General features: G+C 50.7%; 1 protein-coding gene across 1 annotated transcript in view; it reads left to right on the forward strand.

The window, feature by feature from the left end:
• The window catches only part of TNRC18 (trinucleotide repeat containing 18), a 39,294-nt gene extending 15,833 nt beyond the window's left edge, over window positions 1–23,461 (forward strand). Inside the window, exons 14-29 of the mRNA XM_086472822.1 lie at window positions 289–463; window positions 1,519–1,885; window positions 4,522–4,797; window positions 11,809–12,048; window positions 14,396–14,838; window positions 15,673–15,837; window positions 16,693–16,834; window positions 17,300–17,417; window positions 17,688–17,763; window positions 18,155–18,263; window positions 19,191–19,307; window positions 19,588–19,752; window positions 20,304–21,598; window positions 21,919–22,155; window positions 22,607–22,681; window positions 23,255–23,461. Coding sequence (XP_086328948.1) covers window positions 289–463; window positions 1,519–1,885; window positions 4,522–4,797; window positions 11,809–12,048; window positions 14,396–14,838; window positions 15,673–15,837; window positions 16,693–16,834; window positions 17,300–17,417; window positions 17,688–17,763; window positions 18,155–18,263; window positions 19,191–19,307; window positions 19,588–19,752; window positions 20,304–21,598; window positions 21,919–22,155; window positions 22,607–22,681; window positions 23,255–23,461 — 4,207 coding nt within the window. The remainder of the gene's footprint in view (window positions 1–288; window positions 464–1,518; window positions 1,886–4,521; window positions 4,798–11,808; window positions 12,049–14,395; window positions 14,839–15,672; window positions 15,838–16,692; window positions 16,835–17,299; window positions 17,418–17,687; window positions 17,764–18,154; window positions 18,264–19,190; window positions 19,308–19,587; window positions 19,753–20,303; window positions 21,599–21,918; window positions 22,156–22,606; window positions 22,682–23,254) is intronic.
• The last annotated feature ends 34 nt before the right edge of the window (window positions 23,462–23,495 follow it).

Genomic DNA, 23,495 nt, shown 5'->3' on the forward strand with positions numbered 1-23,495 from the left:
GCTGTTACTTGAGACACCAAATACTTTCTTTCAGAGACCACCTTGCAGGTCTTTGATTCACCCACCCTCATCTGTGCTGGTGGCCAGGAGTGTGCAAGAAGGGCTCCTTGGCTCTCCTGTTTGGTGGAAAAACTTGCCCAAACCGCTGTCACTTCCCAGTGGACTTGACTCCTCCTCCAGCTGAGGATCCCCACTGTCCTAGGAGGCATTTAACCTTACTTTTGAGCTTGGTGTGGATCACAGGGAGGAAAGCGCCCCACCTTGACGCGTCCTGTGCTTGGCTTGCAGACTGAGCAAGTCCTTGCTGCTCTCCGAAGACTCTGAGACTGGCGAGGGCATGAAGAAGAGGCACAAAGGGGCCCTCCCGGAGGAGGACGAGGATGTGGAGAGCGGCAGTGGCAAGATGAAAGGGAGGAACCAGAGCTGGGAAGAGCACGATGTGGCTCCCAGCTTCTCAAATGAGGTCAGTGCCCTCATGGGGAACATGGAGCCATGGGCCAAAAGCACATCTCTTTCCTGCTTTGCTAGTGTTGGCTTGCACTGGATGACTCCTGATCTTAGAGGGTCTGCTCTCAGTTCACGTGGGTTTAGAGGCTCTTGATGAGAGGACTCTCTGTGCAGCAGAGGGGTGTTCCCAAAGGCTAACGTTGGCTGAGGAGGTTGGACCTCTCTGGTCGGCAGCAGAGAGGCAAGTGCCTTCAAGCCAGCCGGAGCGTTGCAGCGTTGCACTAGCTCTGAATCCAGAGCGGTGCTTGTCTGCACTTTTTGCTTGTCGAGACAGTGGAGTGGAATGGACTTCCCAAAGCGAGGGAGGAAAGGGAGCGCAACCTCGCTATTTTAAATGCTCCTGTTGAGGCAATGAGATATTTACTGGAGCTTTAAGCTGCTGATGAAATCCAAAATACATCCAGGCAGAGGACTGAGTTACAGCTGCTGTTATCTAGCTGTAGCACATGTAAAGTATATTTACTTATTTCAAGAAGCAAGGAAGTGCTGAAAAGGATGTAACAGTGCTGGCTGTAATGCAGTGGTGCTGATGCGCTTGCTGAGAGGTATTTGGGTCTTTTTGGCATCCCAGCCGCTGGGGCTGGTTGATATGTGGAAATCCGTATTTATTTGGCTGGGGTTTTGGGTAAAGAAGATTTTTAATCCTTGTGATTTAGAGAAAAGCTTGTAAAACCAACCCAAACATATCCAAAAAACCAGAAGGTGTTGAGAAAAAAGAAGTCCAAAACATGTTCTGTGAACAGATTTCTTTTGGAAGAAAATTCAATATTTCTAAGTTAATCTTGCGATTTTGTAGCGCTCGATAAGGGTAAAGCTGTGCTGTTTGCTGACATCTTCCTCTTCTTCCTCCCTAGCAGCATGGTGGGTTATGGCAACTGGACCTTAAGACCGTGATTTTGAGGCCTTATTAACTAGTGTGTATGAGAGACTGTTAACAAGGGCTAGTAAAATCCCTCAGGTCTGGCATGATACCTGCTCTGTATTCACCTGTGTCTCTTCCTTTCACCTTAGCAGTTAAAGCTCAAAAAGAAGAAGGTGCCATCGGATCAGGAGCAGCTGGCCAGCAAGCTTGACAAGGCCCTGTCGCTCACCAAACAAGACAAGCTCAAATCCCCCTTCAAGTTTGCCGACAGCTCTGGGGGAAAGCCGAAAACTAGTGGAGGTGGCAGCAGGTACCTCCCACCCCACGAGGCTCTGCCAAGCAAGGAGGAGAAGAAGAGCCTGGCTAAGAACCTGGGACTGTCACTGAAAAACACCAAGGAAGGTAAAAACAAAGTGGCTGCCAAAGTGAAGAAGATGGAGGTGGGGTTAAAAGTCAAAAATCAGCTCAAGGTTTCCCATTCACCAGCAATATCTGAAGTTAGCAGCTACTCCTATAGTAAGTAACCCCTCATTTATCTCTTCTTACAGTGTAAATCTCTCGTGGGGGCTTGTGGTGGGGGTTTCTGGCTTCTTGGAAGGGGTCTTGGAGATGGGTCTGGTTTTGCTCATGACTGAAAGGTGAGATCCTCCTTGGCTCATCAATGCTGCTGCATCTTTGGGGTCAGCATGAGTTGTCTGCCCAACGTGCTGTCCAAGAGGTAGCCGATATCAGTGCGTCTCTTCCTGGCCTCTGTTGCACCGATTATCAATGGGGAAAAATGCTTTAAAAAAGAAGTTGACCCACATTCTTGCTTTCGGTGGGAGTAGACACTCTCCTGTCAGATGAGTACTCACAGCCTCTGCTCCAGGAGGTGGTTAACGGTTGACTTTTGGAGTCCTTTTTGGGTTGGGTGGGATTGACTTTAGGATTATGCCATCAGGTTAGTTGGAGAAGGCAAAGCCTGCCAGGGGGCAGTGATGTTTGTGAGCATCCTCGTGCCCTTCTGTGTCATGGCTTGGTTCCTGGCTGACTGTGCTCAGCCTTCCCATCTGTCTCATTAGTATGCAAGTCCACCCCGGCATCCTGTGTGCCGATTGCCATTTCTGAACCCAAAGTGCATCTGAGGCAAAGGTTCCTGCACCCAGGCAGAGCTAGGGACCCCTGTTCCAGGAGGAAAAATGTGAATTGCAGATAGTGTTGGGAAGACAGTAGAACCAGAGGTAAGAGTCTTTAACAGTTCAGGCAGACAATGGGGCGGAGAGCATGTGAGGGCCTTGGAGTTTATGGTCTGAGGCCTGGTTTTGTAATTGTCTTAGCTCGCTTGCAGACACGTCTTTTCCTTTGCTTGCAGCTATTTAAGTCGCATGTTAAAACCCTTATGGGGTGTTTGTATGCATAACAAATACATCTCTCGGTGCAACACCGGTTTAGAAATTTCGCTAATGGGGAAGATGATGAGCTAGTGATTCTCCAACGGAACAAATGTTTGGCATGGAATTAGCCATTTACATGGCAAAATAGGAGCCATTGTGTCCACTGGACTCGAACACAGCCTTTTGGCTGATTGTGCTGTACACACAACCCAGCAGTTCTATTCTTGAATGTGCTTCGCTCCCAAGGACAGACACATGGCTTTTAAACTGGGAACTCTGGAGCTAATGGGGAGAGGAGGCATGGGCTGTTGCTGGCGCTGAAAGCCTTGGCTCGTGACAGAGGGAACTTTTGCAGTGCCCTTGCGCTTGGTACTGTGATTTCATGAACAAAAACTCCCTCCCAGACCTAAGGGAAGCTTCTACCTGACCCAGCAGGTCTCCTGGTGTAGGAACGTGCCCCTTTACCACACAAATCTCAGCTCAGGAGGACTGTTGTCACTGAGGAACCGATTCTGAAGTGGCTCAGCTTTGGTGCGTGGTTGTTCAGCTGTGTGCAGGTTCAAGGAAAGGGCTTTAGCCTGTCATCACTCAAGCGTAATGGATTCGGGAAGGCAGGTCGAGCATATGGCAGCACCTCCCAGGACTGGTGGGCTGCTCGTGTGGAGGAGGAGAAGCAGGACCCGTGCCGAGTCCTTCTGCCTCCTAACCTCCTGATTTTCTAGCTGGAGTCCTGAAAACCTTGGGCATAGATCCAAAGGGCGAGTTGAGCATCCTGTTCCCACAGATTTTAACAGAAGTCAGATGCGCAGAATCATTTGGGTGTTTGGGCTTTGGGCCCTCCTAAACTTGCTAGCCCTTGTTTCTTCCTCTCCACAACCAGTGCAATGGAGGTGGGGAGTGATGCCCGACCTGGGCTGACGCTGGAGAGCATCTGCTGCTACTCACAGGCTGGAACGGTCCCCACCGCAATGTCTGTAGTGTTGTGGAGCTGATGGTGTGTTCATAAGCAGGGAGGTGACAGTTCATACCCGCTTTTATCGTGTCCAGGAGTACCGTATGCTTTATGTTCCACTCATCAGATGTCAGAGGGGACCGCTGGGTAACTTCTCACCACTTGCAGGGCTTGGCAGCTTTGTAAAGCCGTGGTTCACAGACTGAGGAGCAGCTTGGTCCCTGCTCTGTTCTGGTGTGCTTCATATTGCACGCCACAGAGTGTTTGGAGTTGGACATTGGGAGTTAGATGTGTTGCCCGCTTGGCAGCTGGACTTGCTCTGGCTGCCCATGTTGAAAACCCTCGGGGAGACTTGGTTCATGTAGAAAAGGAGATTTAGATCAGAGTGTCGAACATAGCCGTGGTTAAGACTAATTCAGGTCGATGGCCAAGTTGTTGGCATTGCTGCACCTTCTGTGAACATCTTCATAGCAGAAATGTCTACCTCAGTTCTCTGCTCCTGAGCTAGAAACACTCCTTGAATGTTGTCTTAAGGGAGGACGGGATTTGTTTGGCCGAGGTGGAGAGTGTCTATTTCTGACCGAAAGAAGGAAATACATATTTCTGTGTTTATTCAGCTCCCACTTGCTGAGCCTGAGACTTGGGATGGAGGGACCTGGCAGGGCTGCAAAATGGTGGCACACAGCCCCTCCTGCAGCCACTTTTCCCTCCTGGTTTACATCCTCTTCACAAAGAAACACAGCAAAGCATCCCCCTGAAAAACCACCCGAAAACCCCCAAACCCCCATTCTCTGATGTAACGCTCTTCCCACCCGCTTTGACCACAGATACGGACTCGGAGGAGGAGGAATCCCTGAGGGATGAGTGGCCGGCACAGCCCCCGTCGGCCCCCAAGCCGCGGCCGCCCGGTCTCTACAGTGTGGCGGCCAGGAAAGGTGGCCGGGTGGCCGGTGGCCCCAAGGTGGCTCCCCGCAGCACGGCGGCCGGGCGGCCGCTGAAGCCAAAGGCGGCGGCGGGCCAGAAGCAGCCCTTCTGCCTGCTGCTGCGGGAGGCCGAGGCGGGATCTTCCTTCAGTGACTCCTCGGAGGACTCGTTCGATCAAGGTTACTAGCTTATAGCAAACGCGACCCCAAACGCACCCCTCTGCCATGTCTGTGTGGGAGCGGGCGGGGCAGGGGGCGAGGGCAAGCGAGGGGCCTGGCGGGCTGGGGTCAGCCATTTTGATGGTCGGAGCCGGGGTGGCCATCTTTGTTCTTGGCAGCGTAGCCTGCTTTATCAGCCTGACGTTTATTTTTTATCCTTTTTGTACCTGTATCATTGTGATATTATTACTGGCTGGCTCTTTTAGAGCTTTTCTATCAACTGGGTTTTAGTGTCCACCTCTCCCTGCTTTCCTGTTCCCTTCCTCCCTTCAGTTTTTCCCTCACTTTCTTCCTTGCTGCCACCACCACCATTATATTATTATTATATTATTATTATTTTATTTCTTATTCTTTTATTTTGGCATGAGCCTTGTAGAGGTTTGGAAGGAGCTTTTTTTTTTTTTAATTACTTTCCTTTTTTTCCTTTTCTCTTTTCTTTTTCTTTTTTTTTTTTTTTTTTTTTAATACCGGGATACTGTTGTGTGGCCGTGTGACTTGATGTTTGTACTGCGATTTGGTATACCAAGCTTTATTAAACATATCGAGTTCATTTTTAACTAAACCTGTGTACCTTGTCTCTCTTGCTGTGTCTCTTAGCAGGCGATTAGGTTGCCGCTTCACTTCATCCTGCTCTGCATCCCCCTCCTGCTCCCACTCCCCATGAGTAGAACTGGAATTAACCTAGTCTGGGGTACTCTCTATTATTCAAATATCCCTGCTGCCTTTGTCCAGATAAAGCCTAGGCCTTTCCGCCCCCAACCCCTTTTAATTTAATTTTTTTTTTCCACCCAGTTTTGTTTTTTTCTTTTTCAGTTTGTTTCCTCTGTTGATAGGCTTTCTCGAGGCGGGCAGGTAAAACATGGAGGCACTTGGTCCATGTTGCCGCTGCAGGAGTGTGCCGGGTGTAAGGTCCCCGTTATTTAACAGCCAGAAATTTTTCTTTTTCGCTTTTTAAAATGTGTACAGCAAGTTTTTGCATCTCTTTTTGGGTGGTAATTTTTTTCAGATGCCCAGACGTAACCCACGGTGTTCAAGGATGTGGCAATTACCGCATTAAATTTGGCTCTGCAGTTTCCCTCCCTCACCCTCAACCCCAGATTTTTTCTTGCAGCTTTTTTTTGTCAGCCTGTCATTAGTACTTCAGTGGGAAAAGAGATTACTTGAGACTTCGCCTCCAGAGACACAAGGGGTTTCTGTTTTAGAGCGCACTCATTAAATAATAATCATGGGGAAAGGTCATTTTAATGAGCCCTCAGCTCTCAAAAGAAAGTAGCTCGTCTGGGCTGAATGCTAAGCGAGAGCATCCCCAGTTGTTATCATCTAAGTTACAAGGCAGATCTGGATGTAGCACAGCAAAAGCTTTTTAGTATTTCACACTGCTCAGACGGCTGTTAATTGAAAACGGGGCTGGGTAGTTTTGCATTTGTTTTGTTTTTTCTTAGTTTTTTGATGTTAATTTCCTCCATGCACCTGTTTGTTTTTTCTTCCCTTCAAACCCAACCTCCAAAGATACATCATTTAAGCTAAAAGAAATTTACCAAACACAGCAGGAAGATACAGAATGCTGATTTGGTTTGATGTGGCTTTGGGCTGGACCCACCAATCCATTTCAAAGAAAACCCAAAAGAGAGAAATACATGCTTCAAAAAAAAAAAAAAAATCTTTATAGAGAACCCATAAAGTTCTGGGGATAGTGGATTTTATGTAAGGGTGAGATCGCCACATTTCCATGAAGAGTCTGCGTTAACTTCCATTCTTCCTGTATCCTCCCTGTTCCTTCCTGCATCTTTTCTGTGTTTATTTTGCTGCTGTTGGAAATTTTGAGGATATCAATCCCTTTTAGGTGCTAAGTTCTTGGGGTTTTTTTGGGTTTGGTTTTTGGTTTTGCTCCAGGTAAGCAGATAGGTAACTTGTCCCTAATTGGCTTTGTCTATTTTTCAAGTAACCTGTCTGCTTCAAAAAAAAAAAAGAAAAAAACCCCCAGTTTTATGGGATAAAGTCTGGAGAGGGGAGGGGATACGGGAGGAGGTTGGGGAATCTGGAACAAATGGGGAAATGCATTGTAAATCCCTCTGGTTCGTTTAATGGTGGGAAAACCAAAGATGCAAAACCTCCTGGGGTGGGAGGTGGGCATGGAGGGGGAGGAGGGGAGGGATTATTTGTTACAGTTTTGGTTTTTTTCCGCAAATGATTTTTTTCTTTCGGTTGTTCTTTCTCAGAAGCATTACTTGAAGGGATATTTGGGTAATAGGGTTTCTAATGGCTTTCCCTGATACTAAACCGATTAATAACCTCAGCTTTTCTAGAAGTGCTCGCTTTCTCCTTGCAGCTGCTTGACCAACCCTTTCACCCCTGCCCCTATCCATGATGCTTTGAATGTCTGTGTCGGTCTCTTGCATTTGCTCTCACGCTGCACTAAAGAAGCAAAGTGGTTGGCTGGTTGTAGGGCAGACACTTCTCAGCGAGGGTCACTAGCCATGAACCTGAACCTTGACCATTGTTATGTAGGTAGGCAAAATAACTTTTCTTTATGTCATCTGTCAGCCTCAGATGTTTCGATGTTACCTCCGTGAATAATGACACGTAGCTCTTTGCATTCTCTTGGTTATTTTAATTTTGAAGATGATTGCTGTCCACTTTTGACTTTCCTCTGTCCATGAAGAGTCTTGCATGGAAGGTTTGCTTGTGTGTATGTGTTTGAGGACTCCAGAAATGCTTTACTTCTTTTGGAGAACCCCTTAACCCAGCAAAGGGAAGGATTTGCAGATGGGTCCAAGATGAGAAGCTACGGCACTGCCTGCAAAAAGGCTCTGCCGCCGTCCTTAAGGGTTTCTGGGCCACGATGCAGACTGTGCTACTATCAGGGTAATTGCCTGGCCATGGCCCTGCCAATATCATGTCAGAGGTAGGAGTAGCTGCAGGAAGACCTGTTTTCATCTGGTTTGAGGTAGAAGAGGTACGGACCTGCTGCTTTCTTACAAACCAAACACCACGTTGCCATTCTGATAACAGGCAAAGCTGGTAGTCTTTCATCCAGTGGCCGTGGAGGGGAAACTGCTAACGTGGGCTAAAGCCACGTGGGACTTTGGAAAACTATCAGATAGGTAGTACCTTGAGCTTTCTGAGACCAAAGACCCATACTTCCTCCTCCTCTACACTCTGTTTTCCTTAAGAAATTAGAACCTTCTTCCCTGCTCTCCTTTCCCTGACTTAGAGGATGATTTTACCCCAGTGAAATAAAAAAAAAACAACTAGAGAGGGATAACCGGTTCCCTACACAGTCACTCCCACATGGCAGTTGTAGTATTTTTAATTTTTTATAAGTACTTCTGGAGTCAGCAGCACAGCACATATGGGGGGAAAAAAATATTCCAATGATGTAAATTGGCTTGTTGGGTAAAAAAAAAAAGGTATAATCTTAAATTAAGCGTTCAAAAAATAAGTGACCTCCAGAATTTGGACAGATCACGCAGATCAGATGTCAATGACCCAGTAGCTGTCTAAAGTCTGCCTGTACTTAGCCTGCTTTGTATGCTGTAGGCCTGCTTGGTGTTATGAGAAAATCATGCTGTTTTTTTTACAATGTGAAATGACTCTTTTTAAGTGTGTGTTTTTACTCCCCCCCTTCCCCAGCCTTTCCTCTCACACCCCCCTCAATCTGTCTTGTTACATCAGTCTTTAAAAAAACAAATTGCTTAACCAATTTCTGTTCATCATTAACAAATCTTCATTTACTGCTCTCCTACAGTAAAATACCACGGCAGCTTAGCTGTTAAAAGCAATGAGAATATTTAGTATTTTAAATTTGGTTTGGTTTTTAATTTAATGCAGGTAAAAATTTTAGGAAAAAAAATTATCTTCTTTGGCTGCAGTTTATCTGGCATCAGTAGCATTTAAATATGAATTTGTTGTTTGTTTTGGCTGTAGAGTTGTATGTACACGTGTGGTTGCGTGTGTGGGTATATACACACATATACATGCTCTTAGAAATGTCAAATAGAAAAGATATTTTAAACTTGGACTATTTTTTCCCTCAGCCGTGCTCAGTGTTAACAGAGCTGCTGTTGAAGAAGAAAAAAGATTTTTAAAAGTCTCTTTTTTTCCCATTATTAACTAAAAGCCTCCCTTTTGGGAGAAAGAATTGAGGCTTCAGTTGTGTGAAGGCATCTGTGCATGCTTCATTTTAAGCCCACACATAGTTTGGGTACAGTAGGAGTAAAACTCCTGCTGCACATTAAATACAGGCACCATGAGTCTCTCCAAGAAGCCGTGCAGATGGCCATAGAGCACCAGCAGCTTGTTTGCCACCGTGACCGTAAATTTGGGGACTTAGTTTAGAAGCATGTGGGTTTGGAGCAGAGCCCGAAATGTGTTCTTTTTGTTTCGTTTGTTAGTTTTTGTCCCTTGGAAAAACCAGGAGGAAGAGGAGCAGGGATTGTGCTATGCGTGTGGAGTGGAGTTAGCAAGATCTGCCCTCACCATGAGAGGTGGAGGAGGAGAGATCTGTGCTGTGAATGTGTTAAAATGTGTTTATTTCCAGGCTGAAAATCTTGTGCGGATAAAAATACAAGTGTTTTGGTAAAAATGCTGACAAGAGACTATCTTCAGTTGTCTTTCCATAGTGTGACACCATATATTTGAAAGAGGTTAGAATAACTGCCAGGTACGTTACTGTGTCGTACGTTTTCTGTAGTGTGAGTAATAGCCGCTGTCAGCCCGGCTTTTAAATCTGTTTTACCTTGCTGCACTTGAAGCACTGTAGCTGCTGGGCACCCTTCTGCCCTCGCACGTGCCGGGTCTGTAAGTGCCGAAGGAGCGGTGCCGCCCGTGCTCGGCGCAGCCCCCGGGCGGTCGATGCGGCTGAGCCAAGGGTGCTGTGCGCGGGATTCACGCAAGACGGGTCGTGGCGGGATTTTCCTGCAGACTTTCCCCTGGTTTTGCCTGTTTTCCCCCCCCCCCGGCTTGCTCAGCGAGCCACTCTCGGCTCGGCCGACTCTCTAGGTCTGGCGTGAGGGGCTGTACGGGTTGATTTTTTTCAATTTTTTTTTTCTGGTTTTGCTGAGAATGGTTGAATTTCGGAGCCAAATGGGATGTGTGGAGGCGGTCTCCGTACCCCGTGGTGTGTCATTAAACTCGGGCATGGTTTTGCTGCTTTTCAGGCAGGTGGTTTCCACGTCTCAGAATAGCCGAGTTCATCTGGGTTTGTTTTCTTTTTGGCAAAATCTGGTAGGAAAACAGCAGTTGTGCCCCCTTTTCTGGTAAAGGAAGGAAACTGATCCTAATTTGCTGCGGATATTTTTTTTTTTGCATGTGCTTTTTATGCAAGGAGTGAGCAGAGCTGTGGATTTCTTGGTATTTACTGCAGGATTGTAGGTTTAGCAGCAGTTGTACATCACAAGGAGCCAGCCTGAGCAACTGAAATGGGGAAGGGATTTTTATGCAGTTAAAAATTAGTATTCTGTGACTGTCTGATGTATGCTACAGAGATAAGTTCTCCTTGTTAAAGAAAAACCCAACTGTCTATTTAGTTGATAAAATGCGAGGACAAGAACACTGTTTTCTCATATTCCTATTATTTCTAATGTCATGGAAAAATAATCCAAAGTGGAAAAATAACACTTGTGTTATTGTATTTTTTTTTTTTTTTTAACAACCAAGTGTTGAGGACGTTTTTATCTATCCCAGAGGGCATACGTGAAAAGAAAAGGATTTTCATGTTCATTCCAGCTCATTTTGAAGGGATCTGGTTTCTCATTTGGCTGGCTTTCAGACGCAGGGATAGCGGCTGGCGGGGAGCTGGCGAGTGAGCTCAGGCGGGGAGAGGCAGGGCTCCTGCTAGCGGTGGAAATCTTCCAGCAACCTTGATGATCCTACTTAAGCCCTCAATTTCGAGAGAAATGAAATATCTTCTCCAGACCCACTTTTTGCAGTTCAATATATATATATTTATAGGTACATATGCTCATATATGTGTGTGTATATGTATGTGTGTGGTATACGTGCATTTGTGTAGTGACTCTTGCTCACCAGCACTAACTGGATGAGATGCTGTTAAATTAATTGCCTCTGAGCTGTTGACAGACTCTTGGGAAGTGCTGTAGAAAGGGGGAAGTGCCACTCTCAGAGCATCTACCCCCAAAATACCTGCTGTGTATATACACCGTAAGGGAAAACCCCAGCCCACTGCTCTCTGCGGGTGTCAGCCGAGGCAGGCAGCAGGGCTGATTTCTTTGCCAGATTTAGATTTTGGCTGTGGGCAGCTCTTCCTGCCTGTGCTGAGCTGGGCTTCCCTAGCCTGAGCTGTAGAGAAGGAAATCAAAGGCACGGAGAGTTTCGAGGCAGAGCGTTTAACTTGTCTCCCACACTACCTACACTTTCCCCCCTTACGCATTCCAAATCCATTACTTTCAAATTATTACTTCCCTCCCCGCCTTTGCATTTTTGCCTCCTGCCCCTTCTCCTCCCTGTGTCCTCCTTGCCTCCCGCCATGGCGCAGGCTGATCTCTGGTATTCCCCTTCCATGCTGATCTCTGATTCTGACTACGCTAACGGATTTTGTTATGGAGGAAGAGATGGTGGGCGGGAGGGGAATCCCACAGCTCTGGGGTTGGGATTTTCAAAGGAACTGAGCTTTTAATTCCTCCTGAAAGCTGCGGGGAAGGGGTGCATGGCATCCTTTTCAGATCTCTGCCAACACCCTGCTCTTCCCTCCCTCGCCTTGAGTGGGTCCTCTTTGCTGTACCCTGTACTGCTGTGTCCTTCAAGGGTGGTGGCAGGCAGGGTGATACCGGCTATATGGCTGCAAGGACACGTGTGTGTCCTTGGCCAACATCTTCTGGCTCAGCTCATGGGTGGCTCAGTGCTACTTAGGTGAGCACAGAGCGGCAGGAGAGTTACCGGTTTGGGGTGGAAATGTGGCTGATAAACAACTCGATGAGATCTGTAATGGGCTCCCTCTTTTCTGCGTGCTAGATTCTAGCTCAGAGGAGGAGGAAGAGGAGGAGGAAGAGGAAGAGGAGGAAGCAGAGGACTATGGGACGGACGGCACCGACAGGCTTTCGTCACCTGCCCTTGACGAGAGCGGCCTGGGCCTTCTAGCAAGGTTTGCTGCCAGCGCGATGCCCAGCCCCATCGTTCCCCCTCCGCTTTCCATCATCCAGCTGGAGGCCAAGCAGAAGGCGAAGAAGAAGGAGGAGCGTCAGAGCCTGATGGGTGAGTTTCATGGTTAGGGTTGGTGCCATGGGGGGCGAGGTGGAAGGTCCAGGAGGTCCCAGCTGTGCTGCAAGAGAGCAGGATGTTACCCAGGCACTGTCTTGCCCTTGCTTTGCTTGTGGGTGCTTGGTCCTGATGCTGAGGGCAGGGGGAATCGTCTGGCAAGAAGACGAGAGCCGGTCACGGGTATGGTGGGTTTAGCAGCTACAGCCATGGCTTCCCCAGGGGCACTTGCCTGTGGCTTTCTCAAAGTTTCCTCTTTTCCTACCTGGCGAATCCTTAGCAGTCATGCTACAAAAGCAAGCCATGGGATACTGCGTCCCCTTGGACAGGGTGCTGAAGGCAGTGAAGTGCTGTCACATTTTAGGGAAGGAAGCATGTGCTAGATACCCAAGAGAAGCAGCGACACCCAAGCAGAAGACAACACCCTTCCATCAGCCCATCCCATTGGCTTCCTCACAGAAACCACCCAGTGAGACCTGAAACAAGCATTCCTTCCTCTGCTTGTTTTTGCAGTGCCAGACCCTGTGTTTCTGTCCCCGTCTCCGTCTCAGTTTCAGTGCATTGCCCATAATTGGGAGTTTAATTTGTTCCCCTCCCCGTGCCCGGCTGCACAAGGGCCCATTGGTGACATTGTTCCCTGTCAGACAGATCTATATGGGCTTCATTTATAAATTCTCTATTAATATTTATTAAGTGATAATGGAATTTATAGCGTGCTTCAGAATGGAAAATGATGTCTTCCTTGGGAGCTTGGATTGTTTTAGCACTGTTTCCATGCTATATTAGGCTTTTGCCAACTTGTTCCAATAGCCTCCGTTAAGAATTTATCGCCTTGTAACCTGCCCTCCTTGAAACTGGAAGCAGCTAGAAATTGCCTCATGCAGCAGTGAGAGTGGAGAAGGAGCGTTGTCGTTTCCAGTGGGTTTTGCGTTCTGAGCCTTTCCAGCTTTGATTTTGACAGGCTTGCTCTTTCCCTGCTCGTGCTGGGGCTGTCTCAGGGGGAAGAGGTTTGGGTAGAAGATGAGAGCAGGTTCCTTCAGACTGCGTTTACTCAGGAAAGCGAGCGTATTTGAGAGAGAAGAACTGAGAGAAGATGCTTTCCATGCTCGTGTCTTGTATGTTTTCATTTTCCCACGTGAATGTTGTTCGGTCCCTCGTGTCCTTTCTCAAGGGTCTCCTGCACACAGTGGTTGTCACAGCAGGGGCCGTTCACTGTTGGGCTTGAGAAGAGTTTCTGCCAACCTCCATGGCCAGAAGCGAGGCCTGATTTCAGACCTTGCTGGTTTGAAGGCAGAGTCATGCGGGTGTGTATGCAGAGAGGGCAGATCCACACCAGGTTGGAGGAGGATACAAGAAAGCGCTTCGACTGATGCTCTGTCTTTGGACAGGGAGAGCCAGGTTCTGCTGATGTTTGTGCCACCCCATGAGGTCCAGTGCCCTGGGAAATCAATGAATTTAGAAAGTCTGGGCTCAGTCCCTTGTTCCAACGTAGAGTTACTGCATGACCTTGGGCAATTTTCTTCCAGTCTGGCTGTATCCCTTTAATGGCACGGCGCCTGTGCAGCCATAGTGCCTTGCCTGTGTTACTGGGTTTCTCAGTGCTGCCTCAGTTTCCCTTCTGCCCCTGGAAATGTGTAGTCTTGCTCTCCTTTGTCAGGTTCTGGGGAACACACAGAAGGTGGTGAACATCTTGGCATGACTACCGTATTTCAGGCCTCTGGGTACTGCTGTGCCCGTGATGCTGAGCAAGGGCCAATGTGAGGGGATTTCCATTTGCCACAGACAAAGATCGTTTACCTCTCTTGACTTTAAGGTGATTACCTAAGCCAATGAAAAGATCTGTGGTGTCTCTTGGCCAATGGGAAAAAATAAGCTTGAAATATGGGTTTATTCAGTTCGGTAAAGAGATTGTTCTTCTGAAACGAAAGTGAGACTGGAGAGGACTCTCACTGGGAGGAAGGCTCAGCTTGTGGGGTTTGTGCTTTGCTTCAGCTGAGCAACAACTTCTTGTGGAGGGGCAAATGTTAAGAGTATCTTTTCTCTTAAGAGCTTCCCTGGAGGGTTTTGGCTGTGGGAGAAGGGAGGAAATGGAGGCAGGGAACATACTGAATCACACTGACTGAATGGGTGGGCTCTGGTTTGGGGCAGAGGAGGCTTATTTTCAGGGAAATCAGTGTTTTATGGGGCGGAAATGCAGATCTGAGGGATGTGGGGATTGGAAAGGCGGACAAGTAAGGGGTCTGTTGAACAGGCATCTCCCATGGAGCCCAAAAGCCTCCAGTGGGATGTGGCCCCTCGTGGCTCAGCCAGGGCTTTGACTGATGGTTAAATCCTTTGCACCTAGGGACAGAGTTTGAATACACTGACTCGGAGAGTGAGATCAAGATCAGGAAGAAGTCTCCTTCAGCGCTGCTGCGGGGAAAGAAGGGGCCGCTGGAGGCTAGCAGCATCCCGCCAAGCCAGGCCCCCAGCAGCCTTGACTCCGGATCTGGAAGCACTGACAAGGCCAAGCTTGGGTCTGAGAAAGGCCGCAAGCTGAAGAAATTCAAGTCCCCCAAGGACCTGAGCTTTGAGTTTGGGCTGGAGGCCAGCGATGATGACCTGTGGAACCGGCGCCGGAGCGAGCGGATCTTCCTCCACGACGCCACCACGTCCTCGGCCATGCTGACCCCCGCGGCGCCTGCCAGCTCCACTCCTGTCTCCAAGCCTGGGCGCTGTGGCAAGGGGGCACCCATGAGCCCCAAAAAGGAGGGCAGTAAGGGGAAGGAGAGGAAGGAGCTAAGCAAGGTGAGGAATGCACTGGTAGAATTGGTGTGGGACCCTTGGGAGCTGAGGGTGAGGGGAGGGCGATTAACTCCACCAGGGCAGAGGGGAGTTGAGTCCTATCTTGGCAGTTGCTCCGATGCTGTTTGGATGCCCTGTGTCACCCCTGCCTGCCCCATGTACGCCCGGAGGAGCTGCCAGGCTTGGATCTGACTCACAAGGAGTAAAAGCCTATTGTGTTTGACCAGGGCAGGTTACTTGTGTCACCCTCCCTGTCCCAAATCCATCCTGTTTGGATTGGCCAGAGAGGACAATCCTGCCTTAAAACATCTGTGAAATCTCTCTCCCGCTCCCTGCACAACCTTATCCTCTTGCTGAGCTCTGTCCCCTACACCAGCCTTTAAGGCTGTTCACCTTTTATATGGTGTCTTCTCAGGGCTGTCCCTGGCTGGTGGTGGCAGTGATCTCTGGCTTGCTGGCTCTTCATCTTGGTGAAAGTTCAGCTCCCTCCAGCTTAGGTTCAGTTCATGGCAGTGTTATGGAGGAGCATTGATTGTGGGGTGAATTAGACAAGTTAGTTGTGACTGAGGCCAGCTGGGGTCTTCTTGGAGCCATTTGGGGGAAGATTTGATGGGCAGGAGTTGCTCTCTAGGGTAGTGAAAAGCTCTTCCCAAAATGTGTGAAACCTGAAAGCAGAGCTGGGAGATAGAGGACGTGGTGCGGTCAGTGAACTAACCGCTGGCTGAGCATCACGCTAACTGTGCACAGCCTGCTTTGCTCCACCTTTCCCCTCTCCCTGGGCCCAGATCTTTACCAATCTTCTCTTTACTGATGGGAGTGTTTTCTTTTTATTTTTAGCAGCGGAAGAAGGGTAAGGAAACACCCTGCTGCTCCTCCTCCTCGTCCATGTCTCCTCCTGGCATCCCCAGCTCCCCATCTGATGTTCGTGTCAGCCTGGCGAATGCCCTGAGCTCCACCAAGAAGAGCAAAACCAAGGTGAAAGCCAAGGAGGTGAAAAAAGAGGTGAGGGGGCTTGTTCTAGTCCGGGTGAACTGGAGGGTGGCTGGCAGAGCCCTACTGTTTTACTGGGCTGTTGCAGTGCAAGGGAGGGAAGACAGACAGGCAGGTTTTGCTGGGTGTGTTACAGGCAAAATGCTGGTTTGAGCTTTCAAAGCCCAAAATCCAAGGAATACTGTCAGGTAGTACCTGCTGCTACCATCTGGTGTTCGTTTGCTTTCATCCCCCAAATGAATAAGCAGGTAGGATTTTCGATTAAGGTCACCATGGGGTGGAGGGGAGAGCCTTCATGGATAGCAAGGACCAAGGAGATGGTGATGGGAGTTGCCTTGCTCAGCACTGGATGAGCCAGGTCCCAGCTGGTTTCTGCTCCATTGCTGTAGCCTGTCTTCTCTCATAAAATACATTACTGCATCTTCTCACATGATTTCACATGGTCTGTGTGTAACAGCAAGAAACGGATCATGGGGCTTTGAGAAGAAATAGGAACAGAGCCTCCTGCCTGTTTAGTCAAGACAGGCGCTCAGGAACAATGTGCAGAGAGGTGGTGAGTGCAGAGCAACGCTACAGCTGTCTGCTCCACGGCATCTCTTCTAACCTCCAGGAGTGAGACGTGGCTAGGATGTGTGAAACACCTTTTGGTGATTTGGCTGTCAGTGATAAACCCAGGAAAACAAAGGTCTTTGTTCAATCAAAAAGCAAGTTTGGGTACACGCACTTAACTCCGTGTGATTAATGTTGCTGAGGATGAAGACAAGTTTGTCCCAGTATCCTCAGGTTATTTGTTGCTGGAGGATGGTGAAATGGGATCAGACTGTGGCCTGTTGTCATCTGTCTGACGTGCTGCTTGCTCTCCTGCAGAACCGAGGGAAAGGAGGAGCTGTCAGCAAGCTCATGGAGAGCATGGCAGCAGAGGAGGATTTTGAACCCAATCAAGACAGCAGCTTCTCAGAGGATGAGAACATCCCACTGAGCATGCTGGTGGAGCGACCGCCCACACCAGGTGAGGGCAGGAGTGGCCAGGGGGCTAATTGTACTGGTAGAGGAGCTGGGCAAGTTTCCCAGGGCTGCTCAGAGGAGGACTGTGCTGCTTTCACACATTCCTCATCCAAAGCCATGAGTCCTTGGGGTGGAGATAGCGCTTTTCCTGTCGATTTGGCTTGCCAAGAACAAAGCCTTATCTGCGTGGCCCACTGTGACATCTAGATGAAGCCCAGTCTCTGAGCTGCCCTGGTTTCTTTTACTGGTATATATTTATTACCAAGAGGGGGGACTTTTTATTATTACCAAGAGGGCAAAATTTTCCTCTGCCAGGAGCTAGCCAGAGAGTGAGCCCTTTCTGCGAAGGGCTTACTGCCCTTTTCCTAGGGGAGGGCGACACTGGGAGTATGAGGTTTCCTTCTCCCTTTGCCGTCACTTTTTCATGTATGATGCTCTCTAATCCCCATCTTGCTCCGACACCCCACAGCTCCCCGCTCCTGCATAATTGACAAGGATGAGCTGAAAGACGGTCTGCGTGTCCTCATCCCCATGGATGACAAGCTGCTCTACGCTGGGCATGTCAAGACGGTGCATTCACCAGACATGTGAGTTGAGGGACTACGATGTCCACCTGCGTTCTGCCAGTGAATGGGGGTGTAGCTGATGCAGGGATCGATTTTGGGGGTTGTGCAGAGCTGGCTGGAGACAGACTGACAGAGTCTGGAAGGAGAGTTCACTCTGGTTTATCAGTGCTGAGGAAAATCCAATTACCTCTCATTAAATGCTCTCAAATAAAGCAGGGGGAGGTGTTAGGTGTTAGCTGATCAGGGTGATGTCTCCCATGTGCCCTGTCTGACTGGGCCTTTGTGTTTCAGATACCGTGTGGTGGTGGAAGGCGAGAGGGGAAACCGTCCCCACATTTACTGCCTGGAGCAGCTCTTGCAGGAAGCGGTATGTGAGGCCAAAGGGTGCCTGTCCTTGGTGCCTGAGCTCTGTTTTGGGGTGGAGGAGGCTAGCTGGAAGCTGGGGGAGCAGTCGCTGGACGTTTTCAGTTTCGGAGCTGAGCTGCAGGGATGTCCTGGTCCTGCCTCCGTGGCCAGTCTGGGCAGAGCTCCCCTTGGTGTGGGTCGCTGCCCCGTGGCTGAGCTCCCCCACTGGCAGCGGGCACTAGGCCTATATGCAGGGCTAGTCCTTCACGCTGTCCTGCGAGCAGACAGGAGGCCACTTCCCAGCAGGGAAACTGTCCCTTGCCTTCTCCAGAGCTGCTTTGCTACACACCAAGTATGATGTTCTGTGCTGGTGCCAAGAACATCAGTAATTGCTTTCCCCTTGCCCCAAGCAGATCATTGATGTGAAACCACCTTCAGTGCGATTCCTGCCTGAGGGCACGAGGATTGCAGCCTACTGGAGCCAGCAGTACCGCTGCCTCTACCCAGGGACAGTTGTCCGAGGTAAGGCCACCCCTGGCTGTGCTGCGCTGTGAACCAGGGATATCTCAGTCCTACGTGTCCTGAGGGATGTGAGACTTGTCTGGGGAAACCCTGAGTGTCTTCGAGTTCAGAGCTTGGCCCATTCCTCCTCTCGTCTGGGTCATACCCAGCTCAGTCATGATGCTGGTTTAGTAACATCCTGTTGATGCAGGAGATGTGCTCTTCCTCTGTAGGAAGAGGTCTGAGCAATTTAGGAGCTTAAAATATCAGAGAAATCCGACACACTTCAAAAAGTCAGAATTAACTCCAGGCACTAAAGATTTCTGAGGTTGCGGAGGTTTCTCAATCACCTGCACACTCATAACTTTGCCTCTGACCCATCAACTTCCCCCATCTGGTCCAATTAAAAAGCCAGTGAAGAGCCCTGGATGATTCTACCGTGGCTGGTCTTGCTTTTGGGCTCTTGGTTATACTACATGTGTGTCAGGGAAGAATTACTTAGGAGTTACAGACCAGCGATGCTGATGCAAGAAGAAGGGGTGGGAGCACAGCTCATTTCCCTTGGAGAGAAGGTGAAAAGCAGAGTAGTTTCAAAATGCAGGTCAAAACCAAAAAGATACAGCAGTGAAAACAGAAGTGAATTTCTGCAAGAATAGAGGGAAATAGGGGAAAGGGGTGGGAAGTCAAACTGGAATGGCTGTTGTGTTCTGGAGCAGTGCTGCTGACTGGGGAATTTTACACTGGGTGGGCTGGTTTAGTGTCATCAGGGACTTTCCATTGCAGAGCAAGTGTTCTGTGCTCTCCCTGCACAGCCCAGGAAAGCTGGGGATGGGATGCTTTGGAGCTGGGGCAGGATCCCTGTCTTCTCCTACATGCCCACTTCCCTGACAAGGGGTTTGCACACTGAAGTTTGTACCTAATCCTGTCTTCTGCTCCCCCAACCCACAGGAGCCCTGGATCTGGAGGAAGACGGTGATCTCATCACCGTAGAGTTTGATGATGGGGACACGGGTCGTATCCCGCTGTCTCACATTCGGCTTCTCCCACCTGACTACAAGATCCAGTGTGAGTCTTGCTGTTCAGTTTTTTGCATGACGCTTCCCACTATGAAATGTAGGGAGTTTTGGGCCACCTGCCTCTCAGATTTTGGGGTGAATTCACAGACTTTCAAGCACAAAGATTGCACCAACAGTTATGGCCAGGAAGAGCTGGGGTGGGATATGACCAACAGGGAAGAAGGCCCAGTCCCTATTGCAGAATCGGTAGGGATATATTCCCTGTACCGCTGTGTTTCTGTTTTCTGTGTTATTTCACTGCATTTGATCATCTCTTTGACCTGTTCCAGGTGCTGAGCCTTCCCCGGCCCTTTTGGTGCCCAGCACCAAGCGCCGTAGCCGTAAATCCAGCAAAGACACTGGAGAAGGGAAAGAGGGAGCTGCGCTGGGGTCAGAGGAGCCTGTGTCAAAGGGCAAAGGGCGAGGGAGAAAGCCAAGCATCAAGGCGAAAGCTGGTAAGTTGTCACCGCTGCCGGACCTGGAGTTGAGAGAGTCCTTGCACAGGCCCCTCCCTGCTCTCCCCAGGTTAGAGCTGTTGCCTGGGGCAAGATGTGGAGGGGAATGGATGCGCTGCTTGAGCGCAGAACACCTACACATCAGCTCGCTCTGCTGGGGCGACAGTTTGCAGGAGGCTATCTCAGAAGCTGGCCTGTGCTGCAAGAACCTCCTCCTGTCAGTCGAGGCTGCAGAGCAGCGGCTCTTTTTCAGCTGAGCGTCTCAGCAGCCATCAGTAGGGCCAAAGGTGCAGGAGATCCGCAGTTTGGTTCCCCTGCGGTTGAAGCAGCATCGCTGGGCTTTGCCCATCAGCTGCTCACAGGCGCTGGCTGCTTGGTTAAGGCTGTTCAGTGAGCACTGGGGACCTGTGCCTCTTCGGGGATACCTCAGCAGTCAGGAACAAGCCACCCTTGGCCAGAGACCAGTCAGCGCTGGTGTCTGGTTGTGTCTGAGCTAATAAAGCCCGTCTGGATAGATACCATCACGCCTTTGTGTTTCCTCCCCTCTGCAGAAGAAGCTGCCTTGCCAGAAGAGAAGGATCAGGTTGAATCTTCACCTGTTACCTCTTCAGTCCCGGAGAAGCCAGCCTGCTTGGGCAAGCCAAGCATGAAGGGGTCGCGAAAATCGCAACCGCTGCCGACTGGAGGCTCTCCTGTCCCGACAGAGGAAAAGCGGTCGAAAGCCGGCAAAATGAAGATCTCCACTAAGCTGCATAGCCCCCCGCAACCCACCTACCAGCCTGCTGTGTTCGGCAGCATCCTCGGCACGGAACCCTACAGCGACCTCCCGGGGACGCTGACGGCCTTCGGCTCCAGCGATGCTTCGGCCTCGAAAGCCAAGGCCAAGAAAGGGCGGCCCGCAGAAGAGACGCAGGAGTTTGGCACCATGGTCAAGGCTCAGAGGAAGCACGACAACGAGATCCTGATCAAGCTGGACCATGAGGGCGTGATGTCTCCAAAGACAAAGAAGATGAAGGAGGCCATGAGGATGCTGGAGGACTCGAACCTGGCCGGTCGCAGAGATGGCAAGAGTCTCTTGGGGCTGGGTTATTCCCCTGCGGTAGGTGCGGAGGGCAAGCAGAAATCTTCCCGAGCCAAAGCAGCTGAGGGAGACCCTTCCCCTGCCAGCTTCGGAGGAAAGTTCGATGGCTCAGCAGAGAGCCTCGCTGCTGCAAAGGACCAGGAGGAAAAGGCAGCAGCTCCAGCCGCCGTGGAGGAGTCCGAGAGCAACAGCAGCGACAGCAGCTCAGAGTCGGAGGGGGAAGAGGAGACTGAGAAGAACCGAGGGGAAGCCCAGGACAGCAGCTCAGCCAGCTCAAGAGCATCCACCCCTCTCTCTTCCTCCAACTCTTCCTCCTCTTCCTCTTCTAGCAGCAGCTCCTCTTCATCCTCTTCTTCCTCCTCTTCCTCGGCCTCATCGACCTCTTCTTCATCGAGCTCCAGCTCTTCTTCCTCCTCCACTACGGATGAAGACTCCTCCTGTAGCTCTGATGACGAAGTAGCTGAGGCCCAGCCAAGTTCCTCGGTGCAGCAAACCCTCCCGCCCAAGCAAACCAAGCAGGCAGGGAAATCCCGCGCGTCCTCCCACCCCCAGAGCCAGAAGCAGCCGGCGCAGCAGCCGGTGCAACAGCCGGCACCGCAGCAGAGCAGCAACAAGAGCAGGCCCAAAAAGCGCGAGGGCATCCACCTGCCCACCACCAAGGAGCTGGCCAAGCGCCAGCGGCTGCCCTCGGTGGAGAACAGGCCCAAGATTGCTGCTTTCCTCCCCGCACGGCAGCTGTGGAAGTGGTTTGGGAAACCCACGCAGGTAAACGGGGCCTCTCCCGCCGCTCCGTCGTGCTCAGCGCGGGTGTTTGCCTTGTGCTGCCTCTTACCCGTGCCCTTTCCTTTCTCCTGGAAACTCTGCCAAGGCCTCCAGTTCGCAAGGAGGTTGGAGTTGGCCTTTGCCATGTCTGGGGGAGCCGTCCTGCGTGGTGTGTCCCTCTGCCCCGTTTCCCGTGGGAATGCCTGTGGACGCTGTGGCTCTGCCGACAGTGAAGGGTGGGATGCGGGGCAGGGCAAGCAGTGGTGGGTGGGGAAAATGTGGGTGATTCCTGGCTGCTCACCTGCACCATCCTCTTGTGGCAGAGACGAGGAATGAAAGGGAAGGCCAGGAAGCTCTTCTACAAGGCCATCGTCCGGGGCAAGGAGATAATCCGTATCGGAGACTGCGCGGTCTTCCTCTCAGCCGGCCGCCCCAACCTGCCCTACATCGGCCGGATCCAGAGCATGTGGGAGTCGTGGGGGAACAACATGGTGGTCCGAGTCAAATGGTTTTATCACCCAGAAGAAACCAACCCTGGGAAGAAACTCAACGAAGGCAAGGTGGGCTGGTCTCCTTTGCCGAGAGGGCTGCAGAGCTGCTTGTTCCCTTTTGTTTCCAAGGTGACTGGTACCGTCATGGGGGTGACCCCGCTGTTCCATGTTGTGGGGGCTGCCTGTGGTGTGGACATGCCTGGTGTTTACCCCTGGAGCAGGGAAAGGTGGGGTTTGTCATAGGAAATACGAGGCTTTTGTGTTGGTCCAAAAAGCGTGGAGCCAGATCAAGCCTTTTTTACAGCGTAAGAACAACTGGCCTGGTGCTCGGAGACACTGCACTGCGCACACGTGTGCCGTGTGGTTTGCACTAGGCTCTTGGCAGTTACTGCCAGTGGCTGTGGACAGGGGTTGAGGTTGTAAAGGCACGTGTGGTGGGCAGGAGGTGATACCATGGAAAACCAAGTGATGAATCTGCTCTTCATTTCTGTCTTCTCTTTTCTCTTCCTCTCGGGCACAGCGCTGGGATCAGAAATCGGGCAGGAGTCTGTCCGCAGCTTTGCAGGCATCCAACCAGAGAAAGGACTTTATGGAGGTTGGTGTGGTTGGGGGAGGGCTGGGAGGGGATGCTGGGGACTCCATAACAAGTGCTCCTGGGGAGATGCCCTCCGAGCCTCTCCCGTTGTTGCTTTTTGCCTCGGCTGCTGAGTCTGCCCTGCCCCCAACTGTGGATGGGTGTTTCTGGGAGGGTGGGAGTAGCTGCAGGGGACTGGTATCCAGCACCCATCTTTGCTTTTGCATTGTTGAAGCGAGGGTGACAAAATCCTGGCCTCCGTATTCCCCTGTCCGTGTCCTCAGCAGCCGATTCCCATCGGTGGGAGCTGAGTGAAAGCGAGGGCTCGGGTTTAGGGCGCTGGGCGGATTGTGTCCACGCTGCCCGTGGGCCCGTGCACATTCCCAGTGTCCCTCCCCTGGGCTGGCGATGGGGATGAGTGGGGAGCTCTGCTTGAGCGTGAGCTGGCAGCTGTGGAAGTGGTTTGGGAAACCCACTGGCCCTGGCCAGTTGCGATGGGCGTTTTTCCTGCCTGTTGAAGATGTTGCTGTAAATGCTGTGAGATCTAACTGCCCCTTTTCTTTCCGTCTCCCTCCTTCCCTTCCCGCCACGCAGCGAGCCCTCTACCAGTCCTCTCACGTGGATGAGAACGATGTCCAGACCATCTCGCACAAGTGTCTTGTTGTTGGTCTGGATCAATATGAGCAGATGCTAAAGACGAAGAAATACCAAGACAGTGAGGACCTCTACTACCTTGCAGGGACCTACGAGCCCACCACGGGCATGATCTTCAACACCGACGGGGTCCCTGTCATCTGCTGACCGCCCGGGGGACACGTGCCACCCCCTGGGAAGG

This window comes from Leptosomus discolor, chromosome 14 (assembly GCF_034619465.1).
Source record: "Leptosomus discolor isolate bLepDis1 chromosome 14, bLepDis1.hap2, whole genome shotgun sequence".
NCBI lineage: Eukaryota > Metazoa > Chordata > Aves > Leptosomiformes > Leptosomidae > Leptosomus > Leptosomus discolor.